Raw genomic sequence first — 14,130 nt, 5'->3', positions numbered from 1 at the left:
TAAACGAAAGCAGGAAGTCCAAACCAAACATTCCCACTGCAAAGGGATATTGACATATCTGGCAACCAGCTTTTTTAAACCTAGTATCAGATTTATTCCAAAATAATAATGGAACAATTTATAATTTATCTTTAATTTTAACTTAATATATATAACTTAATTTTAAAACTATGAAAATAAAGATATATTAATATATAAATATAAAATAAAACTATTATAATACTATAATAAACCTTACATAAATGAAGTGTGAATTTTAATAATTGTTATAAAAAAAAAAAAAAATGTTGTTCTTTTAATTTTTATCCTGTCCTCTTTTTCTCACCAGACCTGCCTGATCCATCCGTACCCCTGGATGAAGTTCTCAACAATAGGAAACCACATGAGGTGGAGGGTTAATTTTGGGAACCATGAAAATCTATGTGGACTCTGATTAGTGTGGACAGTTTGCTCCAATGTCTTGTGGCTGCGATGCCATGAGAAGTTTTTTACATTCAAAAACCCATCAGTGAACCTCAACAATGAAAGGTTCCTTTTTGAGACTGGTTCCTCTCAAGGTTTCATCCTCATACCATTTTTTTGCCACTGTCACCACTTATAAATAAATAGAAACTAATCTATGATGCTAAAATGTGAATTTGTTATCAATTGTGTTTAATGAAGCTGCTTTGGGACAATGTCAATTGTTAAAAGCAGTGTACAAATTAAATTAAATTAAAAGAAAATAAACATTATTTTACTGGATAATAAAATTCAGACAGATGAAATGTCACGTGTAGAAGGAATTGTGTTATAAACAATTTTTATTAGTGTATTTTGGTATAACTAACTGCACATAAATAATGCATTAATCATTTTCTCATGTCTGCCTTGAATATTTCATAACCGTTGCATTTCCCACACAATTCAATTTCATGCTTCGCTCAACACGAAGGTTCATTTGGCTGTTTTTCGCCTTGTTTGCTGTACAGTTTATTCCTGATGTAGTCATTATTTCCGCATCCTCTCACATCAACTGAATAACTCACACTAACTGAAAATCTTTTTTTTGTGCGTGTGATTTTTAATTTCTTGTTCAATATTTTGCAACCTAGAACGTATTTTTATACACTTCTGCCCCCTATCGGTCGATTGAATAATTCCTGTAACAACAACAACAACAAAAAAGACTATATATTGAATGATTCCTAAAATAGGTTTTGTATCTACTTCCATAAATATTGTATATGAATCCCTGCTACCAAAAGGTTTATAGAATACAGATATATAGAAAATACATAAAGACAAGAACGTGCAATGCGTAATCAACGGTGACCTCATATGACTGGAAAAGTCAGGTGTCCTGATACTTCTGTCCAAATTGTGTAGATATGTAAGGTTGTGCGATCATGATGGACACGCCAGCTTCATTTAGTGATTTTTGTTCATATAATGATCAAAACTTTAGTAATGTTTGGGAATAAATACAACTGAGATATTAAAAAAAAAAACAGAAAAAAAAAAAAAGGGTGGGATTTCTCTTCTTTTCGGTCAGCATGGTTTATTTGATTATCTCTTCTGCGGAGAGAGAAGAAGAAAGGTCAAGGTCAAGGTCAAGCTAGGTTTAATACAGACATGAAACTTAAGCAAAATGTGTGTATCTACCAGCCTATTTCTCATTAACGTCTCATTAAAACTTAGGATTTTGGCTTCAGGGTTTTTCAGCAGAACTCTAATAAGGATAAATGATGTTTAACAATCGTAGACAAGACCCCAGTCCCAGCATGCTCACATCAGCACCTACTAAGACCAGTCATAATCCTAACAACAATATGTAGATCCAACCCACTCACACATCTTCTCGTGGAGCTTGTTCTCTCGTGTCGCTTTCCATTTGATGAGTCTACTGATGTTTGGTGGTTTGTTCCTCAGCAAGTGGCTCGTGTACGCCGGCAGCATGGAATGAGCTCGAGCAATACCCAGTAATACCTGAGCTTTCTCAATGAGTGCTTCCGAGTCGAGGCTGCAGGCTATCTCGAAGGCTAAGGTGAAATACTCACAGCCTCGGTCATACTGAGCCTGCACACACACACACACACACACACACACACACACACACACACACACACACACACACACACACAGGAGAAAACGTCAAGAGAATAGGACGGACCACGTCCTCGGCAGTGGTGGACAAAGTGCAGAAACCATGTAGTTAAGTAAAAGTTGAGATACACTCTGTAAAATATTACAGCGAAAGTACAAGTACAAAAGTATTTGCATTCAAATGTACTTAAGTATCCAAAGTACTATGATTATTACGGCTATAATGACCCTATTATCATTTCTGTCACTTTAATCAACTCAGTTTATGTGAAATGACTCTAATGTTACTTTTAGCTCAACAATCTATCAATAGAATAATATTAATAAATCAAACACTGATTAGGGGGGAGTGGTGGGTCCAGCGGTTAAGGCGCTGGGTTGCCGATTGGAAGGTCTGGGGTTCAAGCCCTGGTATCGCCAGGCTGTCACCCTTGGGCCCTTGAGCAAGGCCCTTAACCCTCTATGCTCCGGGGGTCCCTTACGAGGGAAATATCAAGGTCCGTGACGTCGGAGTGACGTGGGGCCGCCTTCCTGTGGGCTCACCACCTGCAGGAGGGACCGTAAGGGACGGTGCTGTGAGGATTGGGCAGCAGTCGAAGGCGGGGGCCTGCTTAGACTGCTGCCCCCGCGACCCGAATTACGGATAAGCGGGAGAAAATTGAATGAATGATGAAACACTGATTAATTTCTATTACAATTATCATGAGCCCAAAAACCTTTTTTTTTCAACTACTTAATAAAATCATGTAAATAAGGTCACGTGTGTTGCGGCGAGTTCAAGTCTGGAGTTTCTTCATCATTTATTCCTCTGTAAATGTTTGAACTGATGCTGAACTGAATGTTGGTGATCAGTAGATACACCAAGCGCGGTTCAAAACAGAGCGAGCGCTCGACCCTGATTGGTGACTCGCTGCGTGTTTGACCAGCTACGTTTTTATCCTCATAAATAAAAAGAAACGACTGATTTCACAAAATCTAGTTGTGTAAAAAGTATGATATCTGATTTAGAAAGGTAGTGAAGTTTCAGTAAAAGTCTCCCTAATGGAAATACTAAAGTAAAAAAAAACCTAAAGAACATTAACGAATTACATTTACTGTCCACCAGTGGTCCTTGGTTTCTTTTTCACAAACACACACACACACACACACACACACACACACACACACACACACACACACACACACACACACACACGCACACACACAAAATTGCTCTTCTTACTCTGGAGAAGTGTATGGACCCGAGGCACATGTAAGCGTCCTGTAGATTTTCACGCAGATCGTTCATCTGGCAAACCTCAAGATATTTCTGCAAATGCTCGATGGAGTCGTCCATTTTACCCTCACTTCAAGACAAAGGCGAATCACAAACATCACAAAATGTCACACTGAGACATGATGCATGGAAAAAAAAAAACACTTTAATAAAGAAGAAAATATAATACAATTAATATAATATAATAATAATAATAATAATAATAATAATAATAATAATAATAATAATAATAATAATAATAATAATATAATACTCAGTACTTTGGATGTCAAATGTTCTAATAGCTTTTTTTTTAATCCCTTTTTACACATAAAATTAGGCTTAACTTTTTTTTTTAACTACACTGTATGGACAAAAGTTTGTGGACACCTGCCTATCAAATTAGTATGTGCTTTTTTAAACACCCCATTCCACATTCACTATTCATTTACTATGATAATAGTCTCCATTCTTCCGGCAGGAAGTTCCACTAGACTTAAGAGCGATCTTGTAGAGATTTGGGCTCAGAATGAAAAGGTCTAAGATACAATCAGCATTCTGATTCGTCCCAAAGGTTCTTAATAGGGTTTAATATCTCTATAGCAGGAGATCTTTCACTCCAACCCATGTAAGATAGATCTTGCACAGAGTCATGGAAATGTCATGTCATGGAAAAGGTTTGAGTTTCCTACTTCAAGTGAAGGTAAAAATTCATGCTACAGCATCCAAAGACATCTTATAAAATTGTTTGCCTGCAAATTTGTGGAAAAATTTGGGGGAAGAACCACATATGGTTTCAAAAGCCAGGTGTCCAAATACGTTTGTGGATATATTTTCCATACATAACACTGGAGACTCCTTCCATAAATGTTTAATAAAGTCTCCTTATAGACAGATTCACAATATGAACAATTTATTTGTTTGCAAATGCGACACAACCGAAGTCTGTGTGTGTGTGTGTGTGTGTGTTTGTGTGTGTGTGTGCGCGTGCGTGTGTGTGTGTGTGTGTGTGTGTGTGTATGTGTGTGTGTGTGTGTGTTTGTATGTGTGCGCACCTCTCTAGAGATTTGGCAATGGCCTTGTACGCCTTGCAGAGGCTTTCCACATCTCCCAGTGTTGTAGAGAGCTCCGTGAACGTATTCAGGAACTGGAAAAACAAAACAGTTTAATCATACAGTGTGTGTGTGTGTATGTGTGTGTGTATGTGTGTGTGTGTGTGTGTGTGTGTGTGTGTGTGTGTGTGTGTGTGTGTGTGTTTTAGTGCATGTACAATGTCGGTAACCTGTTTAGCATTTGTTTGATTGTCCATGCTCTGATAGGTGCGTCCGATTTGGAATGCTGACTCCGCCTCCATTTTCTTATTGCCTCCTAAAGGAAAGAATAAATAAATAGGAAAGAATCCATCGTGATTTATTATTATTATTAATAATTTTACAACCTAAAGATCTGTTGCTGCCATCAAATTTGAAATTATCGGGGGTTTTTTTTCTTTTTTAAATGGTACATATTTTCATTTGATTTTTAAACTGAAAATATGTACTATTTAAAAAAAAACAACATTATAAATAAAAATTTGATGGCAGTAACACATCTTAAAATGTTGAACCAGGGCCATGTTTATCACTGTGTAGCATCACATCTTTTGTCCATATACATCTGTGAAGCTGAGAGAAATGTTTTCCTATATGTGTCTGATACAGGATTCTAGCTGCTCAACAGTTCTGGGTGTCCTTTGTTGTATTTTTCGTTTCATGCTGCACCAAATGTTTTCAAACTGTGAAAGGTCTAATTAGGTAATTAGTTAAATCTTCTATTAGATTTGTATTGATGCCTTCACTTTCACTATAAATAAAATATATCTTGGTATTACATGTAATGAAATACAGGATCAAGACTAATATATGTGTGTGTGTGTGTGTGTGTGTGTGTGTGTGTGTGTGTGTGTGTGTGTGTGTGTGTGTGTGTGTTTACCTTCTTTAGCCATCTCGTAGGCCTGTTTAAGCAGCTCAATGCCCTCTCGGTATTCTCTACACTGTAGCTGCCTCTGTGCCAGCAGTGTGTACACCTTGCAGAGACATTCACATGCACGGGACAGGTGTGTGTGTCCACTCTCGTCCTGCCACGACTGTCCCTCTGAGAGGTGGCGTAACGTCTCGAAATGCTCTAGTGCTAGTTCCAAGTGTCCTGCAACACACAGCAATGCAAACATGCTCAATGTCTTGTATTGTATTGTGATCACTTTGTGTTATCTATTGTGTTTCTATAGCAACGGAATGTTTTTAGGGACATGTATAACGGCGTAAAGTAATTCTAATGAACAAACGCTGATGTGCTTTGATAACACAATTGTGTGTGAGTGTGTGTGTGTGTGTGTGTGTGTTACCTTGCTCTAAATGCAAGTGGGCGAGGTGCTCACTAGCCTCAGCCTCCCTCCTGCTGGAGTCCATCTTGCTTGCAACCTTGAGACTGAGCTCATAAAAGTGATGACGCAGCCACACGTCCTCAGGCTCGGAGAAGAACTTCGCCAGGGCCAAATAATTCTCATACACCTCCACGTTCTGATCTGAAAAATGCAAACAAAGAAGAAGAAAAAAAATGACTTGTATTTTCATTCTATCGCATTAGAGGTAAGTGTATATTCTCTGGAAATAGCAGACCAGCTCTCTGAGCAGCCTCGGCACGGGTCAGGTGCTCTTTCAACGCCTTCAGTTTGTGTGGTTGCTCCTCCAGAGGTCGTCTGAGCCACAGCTTGCTGTCGGGACCCGCAGCTAAACGGGCTGCCTTCCAGCGCTGCAGTAATGAGAAAAACTCTTTAAAGGAGTAATGAAATCCTTCCCGCAGCATGGACACACAAAGATTCTGTTGCAGAGTGTTTCGGAATCTGGGTGGAAATAAAAGACAGCTTACTATAAGAGAAAAAACCCAATGCAACATAAAACCATGTTTATATAAGTAACTATATACAAGTAACTGTGTGTAATGTTGTGTACAGTATGTCTAAATGTCAATTCATAACAAAGTATATGATAGAAAATAAATGTTTATTATTTATCAATAAATATAATAATACAAATTAAATATGTACACACACACACACACACACACACACACACACACACACACACACACACACACACACACACACACATATATAAGGGTTTAACGGTAGACGTATTCGTACCAACAATTGTTCAGTACAGGGCTTTCGGCTCAGTACACGTTTCGCACTTTGAGCGCATTTTATTATCATTATTATTATCAAAATTAAAAACATAAACAACAATGCCAGGACTATAAAAAAAAAGAAACTAGAGTTAGCACAGTGTCACTGCGGCTACTCATTCCGTACTGGAAATACGATTTGTTTTGCATATGTATGAAAACGCTAAAGAATCCATCACCCTCTCCATATCCTAGAATCCATAGCAGTTTTTACGATCTCACAATGTCAAAAGTGATACGACAAAATTGTAAAAAAAAACAACACAATTAACATTTCGCATGGCAGGCAAACCGGTGCTCAACCGCATGCATGTATATTGTATAGTTTATACAGTACGGTACTGTAAATTGCTCTGTTTTGCTTAATTATGTTACTGCAGTATACTACCCCATAATGATCACTATTATTTAAGAGTAGGCTAGGCCATGTCAAGTTATGATGGAATGATCAGAACGCATCTCTATCATAAGTCAGTAAACTACCTGTACTTTGCTTTGTGAGCGAGTGTACGTGAGTCTGTTGACTGGTCTTTCAGCGCCATCTACTGGCACAATAGTAAAAACGCAATTTGAACGCTTCTATAAAGTTTTCCTATCTTTATATGAAATTTTCCAGGATGTGAACCTTAACTTTACATGATCTTAAGGATTACAGATAAAATATATAAACAGCAGGACCTCCACTAGGTGTCCACTGACCCTGTGAAACGAACAAACACTCACTGGGCTATTTCTTCTGCACACTTCATGGTGGTCAGTGTCCTCTCCTCAGCAAAGCTTTGGTTGGGATTTTTTATTTCTTTTCTGTGCAGGCTGTTAAAAAACATATACATATAGATACCAACTTCAGTGTAATGATATACTCAGTTTATATTCAATGATAATTGAAAAAAAACAGCAGTGTCAAGCCCTTCTACATAGTATATTATAATCATAACAATCATATAACTACCCTTCTACATAGTATTATAACTATACAGGTGTATAAATACCCTTCTACATAGTATTATAACTATAACAGGTGTATAAATACCCTTCTACATAGTATTATAACTATAACAGGTGTATAAATACCCTTCTACATAGTATTATAACTATAACAGGTGTATAAATACCCTTCTACATAGTATTATAACTATAACAGGTGTATAAATACCCTTCTACATAGTATTATAACTATAACAGGTGTATAAATACCCTTCTACATAGTATTATAACTATAACAGGTGTATAAATACCCTTCTACATAGTATTATAACTATAACAGGTGTATAAATACCCTTCTACATAGTATTATAACTATAACAGGTGTATAACTACCCTTCTACATAGTATTATAACTATAACAGGTGTATAACTACCCTTCTACATAGTATTATAACTATAACAGGTGTATAAATACCCTTCTACATAGTATTATAACTATAACAGGTGTATAAATACCCTTCTACATAGTATTATAACTATAACAGGTGTATAAATACCCTTCTACATAGTATTATAACTATAACAGGTGTATAAATACCCTTCTACATAGTATTATAACTATAACAGGTGTATAACTACCCTTCTACATAGTATTATAACTATAACAGGTGTATAACTACCCTTCTACATAGTATTATAACTATAACAGGTGTATAAATACCCTTCTACATAGTATTATAACTATAACAGGTGTATAAATACCCTTCTACATAGTATTATAACTATAACAGGTGTATAAATACCCTTCTACATAGTATTATAACTATAACAGGTGTATAACTACCCTTCTACATAGTATTATAACTATAACAGGTGTATAAATACCCTTCTACATAGTATTATAACTATAACAGGTGTATAAATACCCTTCTACATAGTATTATAACTATAACAGGTGTATAAATACCCTTCTACATAGTATTATAACTATACAGGTGTATAAATACCCTTCTACATAGTATTATAACTATAACAGGTGTATAAATACCCTTCTACATAGTATTATAACTATAACAGGTGTATAACTACCCTTCTACATAGTATTATAACTATAACAGGTGTATAAATACCCTTCTACATAGTATTATAACTATAACAGGTGTATAAATACCCTTCTACATAGTATTATAACTATAACAGGTGTATAACTACCCTTCTACATAGTATTATAACTATAACAGGTGTATAACTACCCTTCTACATAGTATTATAACTATAACAGGTGTATAACTACCCTTCTACATAGTATTATAACTATAACAGGTGTATAACTACCCTTCTACATAGTATTATAACTATAACAGGTGTATAACTACCCTTCTACATAGTATTATAACTATAACAGGTGTATAACTACCCTTCTACATAGTATTATAACTATAACAGGTGTATAACTACCCTTCTACATAGTATTATAACTATAACAGGTGTATAACTACCCTTCTACATAGTATTATAACTATAACAGGTGTATAAATACCCTTCTACATAGTATTATAACTATAACAGGTGTATAAATACCCTTCTACATAGTATTATAACTATAACAGGTGTATAAATACCCTTCTACATAGTATTATAACTATAACAGGTGTATAACTACCCTTCTACATAGTATTATAACTATAACAGGTGTATAACTACCCTTCTACATAGTATTATAACTATAACAGGTGTATAACTACCCTTCTACATAGTATTATAACTATAACAGGTGTATAACTACCCTTCTACATAGTATTATAACTATAACAGGTGTATAAATACCCTTCTACATAGTATTATAACTATAACAGGTGTATAACTACCCTTCTACATAGTATTATAACTATAACAGGTGTATAAATACCCTTCTACATAGTATTATAACTATAACAGGTGTATAACTACCCTTCTACATAGTATTATAACTATAACAGGTGTATAACTACCCTTCTACATAGTATTATAACTATAACAGGTGTATAACTACCCTTCTACATAGTATTATAACTATAACAGGTGTATAACTACCCTTCTACATAGTATTATAACTATAACAGGTGTATAAATACCCTTCTACATAGTATTATAACTATAACAGGTGTATAAATACCCTTCTACATAGTATTATAACTATAACAGGTGTATAAATACCCTTCTACATAGTATTATAACTATAACAGGTGTATAAATACCCTTCTACATAGTATTATAACTATAACAGGTGTATAACTACCCTTCTACATAGTATTATAACTATAACAGGTGTATAACTACCCTTCTACATAGTATTATAACTATAACAGGTGTATAACTACCCTTCTACATAGTATTATAACTATAACAGGTGTATAAATACCCTTCTACATAGTATTATAACTATAACAGGTGTATAAATACCCTTCTACATAGTATTATAACTATAACAGGTGTATAACTACCCTTCTACATAGTATTATAACTATACAGGTGTATAAATACCCTTCTACATAGTATTATAACTATAACAGGTGTATAAATACCCTTCTACATAGTATTATAACTATAACAGGTGTATAACTACCCTTCTACATAGTATTATAACTATAACAGGTGTATAAATACCCTTCTACATAGTATTATAACTATAACAGGTGTATAAATACCCTTCTACATAGTATTATAACTATAACAGGTGTATAACTACCCTTCTACATAGTATTATAACTATAACAGGTGTATAACTACCCTTCTACATAGTATTATAACTATAACAGGTGTATAACTACCCTTCTACATAGTATTATAACTATAACAGGTGTATAACTACCCTTCTACATAGTATTATAACTATAACAGGTGTATAACTACCCTTCTACATAGTATTATAACTATAACAGGTGTATAACTACCCTTCTACATAGTATTATAACTATAACAGGTGTATAACTACCCTTCTACATAGTATTATAACTATAACAGGTGTATAACTACCCTTCTACATAGTATTATAACTATAACAGGTGTATAAATACCCTTCTACATAGTATTATAACTATAACAGGTGTATAACTACCCTTCTACATAGTATTATAACTATAACAGGTGTATAAATACCCTTCTACATAGTATTATAACTATAACAGGTGTATAAATACCCTTCTACATAGTATTATAACTATAACAGGTGTATAAATACCCTTCTACATAGTATTATAACTATAACAGGTGTATAACTACCCTTCTACATAGTATTATAACTATAACAGGTGTATAACTACCCTTCTACATAGTATTATAACTATAACAGGTGTATAACTACCCTTCTACATAGTATTATAACTATAACAGGTGTATAACTACCCTTCTACATAGTATTATAACTATAACAGGTGTATAACTACCCTTCTACATAGTATTATAACTATAACAGGTGTACAACTACCCTTCTACATAGTATTATAACTATAACAGGTGTATAAATACCCTTCTACATAGTATTATAACTATAACAGGTGTATAACTACCCTTCTACATAGTATTATAACTATAACAGGTGTATAAATACCCTTCTACATAGTATTATAACTATAACAGGTGTATAACTACCCTTCTACATAGTATTATAACTATAACAGGTGTATAAATACCCTTCTACATAGTATTATAACTATAACAGGTGTATAACTACCCTTCTACATAGTATTATAACTATAACAGGTGTATAACTACCCTTCTACATAGTATTATAACTATAACAGGTGTATAACTACCCTTCTACATAGTATTATAACTATAACAGGTGTATAACTACCCTTCTACATAGTATTATAACTATAACAGGTGTATAAATACCCTTCTACATAGTATTATAACTATAACAGGTGTATAACTACCCTTCTACATAGTATTATAACTATAACAGGTGTATAAATACCCTTCTACATAGTATTATAACTATAACAGGTGTATAACTACCCTTCTACATAGTATTATAACTATACAGGTGTATAACTACCCTTCTACATAGTATTATAACTATAACAGGTGTATAACTACCCTTCTACATAGTATTATAACTATAACAGGTGTATAACTACCCTTCTACATAGTATTATAACTATAACAGGTGTATAAATACCCTTCTACATAGTATTATAACTATAACAGGTGTATAAATACCCTTCTACATAGTATTATAACTATAACAGGTGTATAACTACCCTTCTACATAGTATTATAACTATAACAGGTGTATAACTACCCTTCTACATAGTATTATAACTATAACAGGTGTATAACTACCCTTCTACATAGTATTATAACTATAACAGGTGTATAACTACCCTTCTACATAGTATTATAACTATAACAGGTGTATAACTACCCTTCTACATAGTATTATAACTATAACAGGTGTATAAATACCCTTCTACATAGTATTATAACTATAACAGGTGTATAACTACCCTTCTACATAGTATTATAACTATAACAGGTGTATAAATACCCTTCTACATAGTATTATAACTATAACAGGTGTATAACTACCCTTCTACATAGTATTATAACTATACAGGTGTATAACTACCCTTCTACATAGTATTATAACTATAACAGGTGTATAACTACCCTTCTACATAGTATTATAACTATAACAGGTGTATAACTACCCTTCTACATAGTATTATAACTATAACAGGTGTATAACTACCCTTCTACATAGTATTATAACTATAACAGGTGTATAACTACCCTTCTACATAGTATTATAACTATAACAGGTGTATAAATACCCTTCTACATAGTATTATAACTATACAGGTGTATAACTACCCTTCTACATAGTATTATAACTATAACAGGTGTATAAATACCCTTCTACATAGTATTATAACTATACAGGTGTATAAATACCCTTCTACATAGTATTATAACTATAACAGGTGTATAAATACCCTTCTACATAGTATTATAACTATAACAGGTGTATAACTACCCTTCTACATAGTATTATAACTATAACAGGTGTATAACTACCCTTCTACATAGTATTATAACTATAACAGGTGTATAACTACCCTTCTACATAGTATTATAACTATAACAGGTGTATAAATACCCTTCTACATAGTATTATAACTATAACAGGTGTATAACTACCCTTCTACATAGTATTATAACTATAACAGGTGTATAAATACCCTTCTACATAGTATTATAACTATAACAGGTGTATAACTACCCTTCTACATAGTATTATAACTATACAGGTGTATAACTACCCTTCTACATAGTATTATAACTATAACAGGTGTATAACTACCCTTCTACATAGTATTATAACTATAACAGGTGTATAACTACCCTTCTACATAGTATTATAACTATAACAGGTGTATAACTACCCTTCTACATAGTATTATAACTATAACAGGTGTATAAATACCCTTCTACATAGTATTATAACTATACAGGTGTATAACTACCCTTCTACATAGTATTATAACTATAACAGGTGTATAAATACCCTTCTACATAGTATTATAACTATACAGGTGTATAAATACCCTTCTACATAGTATTATAACTATAACAGGTGTATAAATACCCTTCTACATAGTATTATAACTATAACAGGTGTATAACTACCCTTCTACATAGTATTATAACTATAACAGGTGTATAACTACCCTTCTACATAGTATTATAACTATAACAGGTGTATAACTACCCTTCTACATAGTATTATAACTATAACAGGTGTATAAATACCCTTCTACATAGTATTATAACTATAACAGGTGTATAACTACCCTTCTACATAGTATTATAACTATAACAGGTGTATAAATACCCTTCTACATAGTATTATAACTATAACAGGTGTATAACTACCCTTCTACATAGTATTATAACTATACAGGTGTATAACTACCCTTCTACATAGTATTATAACTATAACAGGTGTATAACTACCCTTCTACATAGTATTATAACTATAACAGGTGTATAACTACCCTTCTACATAGTATTATAACTATAACAGGTGTATAACTACCCTTCTACATAGTATTATAACTATAACAGGTGTATAACTACCCTTCTACATAGTATTATAACTATAACAGGTGTATAAATACCCTTCTACATAGTATTATAACTATACAGGTGTATAACTACCCTTCTACATAGTATTATAACTATAACAGGTGTATAAATACCCTTCTACATAGTATTATAACTATACAGGTGTATAAATACCCTTCTACATAGTATTATAACTATACAGGTGTATAAATACCCTTCTACATAGTATTATAACTATACAGGTGTATAATTAGTCTTTTGTCAAGTTTTATAAGTAGACATTAACAGTTTCCAGTCAGTCTTTGATCATTAATAAGTTTATAAGTAGTCATATAACCAATCTTATATACTATTCCAGTTGCATAAGCAGTTATTGAGTTAGTTGGAAGTGTTTCAGGTGTTTTTGGAGGTGTTTGGTACAGTGTTTGTTACTGTACCTGGCTTTGACACGGCTCTTCTCATTGATATCAGGGAGAAATCGTGCTTTCTTTCGGGGAACCCCATTTGAAGCCATTCCGACAGGATTGTTC

At 33.5% G+C, this 14,130-nt stretch overlaps 1 protein-coding gene across 2 annotated transcripts in view; it reads right to left on the bottom strand.

Annotated features, from left to right (window-relative positions):
- Positions 1 to 785: 785 nt before the first annotated feature.
- ttc29 (tetratricopeptide repeat domain 29) overlaps positions 786 to 14,130 on the bottom strand; it is a 13,621-nt gene continuing 276 nt past the window's right edge. For both annotated transcript variants that reach the window (XM_083521327.1, XM_083521328.1), the window contains exons 2-11: positions 14,038 to 14,130; positions 7,286 to 7,375; positions 5,998 to 6,221; positions 5,724 to 5,903; positions 5,312 to 5,524; positions 4,623 to 4,708; positions 4,396 to 4,487; positions 3,308 to 3,431; positions 1,833 to 2,058; positions 786 to 1,557 (exon numbers count right to left, since the gene is read on the bottom strand). The exon at positions 14,038 to 14,130 is cut by the window's right edge. In XM_083521327.1, the coding sequence (XP_083377453.1) occupies positions 1,556 to 1,557; positions 1,833 to 2,058; positions 3,308 to 3,431; positions 4,396 to 4,487; positions 4,623 to 4,708; positions 5,312 to 5,524; positions 5,724 to 5,903; positions 5,998 to 6,221; positions 7,286 to 7,375; positions 14,038 to 14,114 (1,314 nt within the window). In that variant the 5' untranslated portion in view covers positions 14,115 to 14,130 and the 3' untranslated portion in view covers positions 786 to 1,555. The remainder of the gene's footprint in view (positions 1,558 to 1,832; positions 2,059 to 3,307; positions 3,432 to 4,395; positions 4,488 to 4,622; positions 4,709 to 5,311; positions 5,525 to 5,723; positions 5,904 to 5,997; positions 6,222 to 7,285; positions 7,376 to 14,037) is intronic.

The sequence above is a fragment of the Silurus aristotelis genome (assembly GCF_946808225.1).
Source record: "Silurus aristotelis genome assembly, chromosome: 19".
NCBI lineage: Eukaryota > Metazoa > Chordata > Actinopteri > Siluriformes > Siluridae > Silurus > Silurus aristotelis.
Note: the sequence above shows the minus strand (reverse complement) of the source record. Positions and strands in the feature narration are given on the sequence as shown.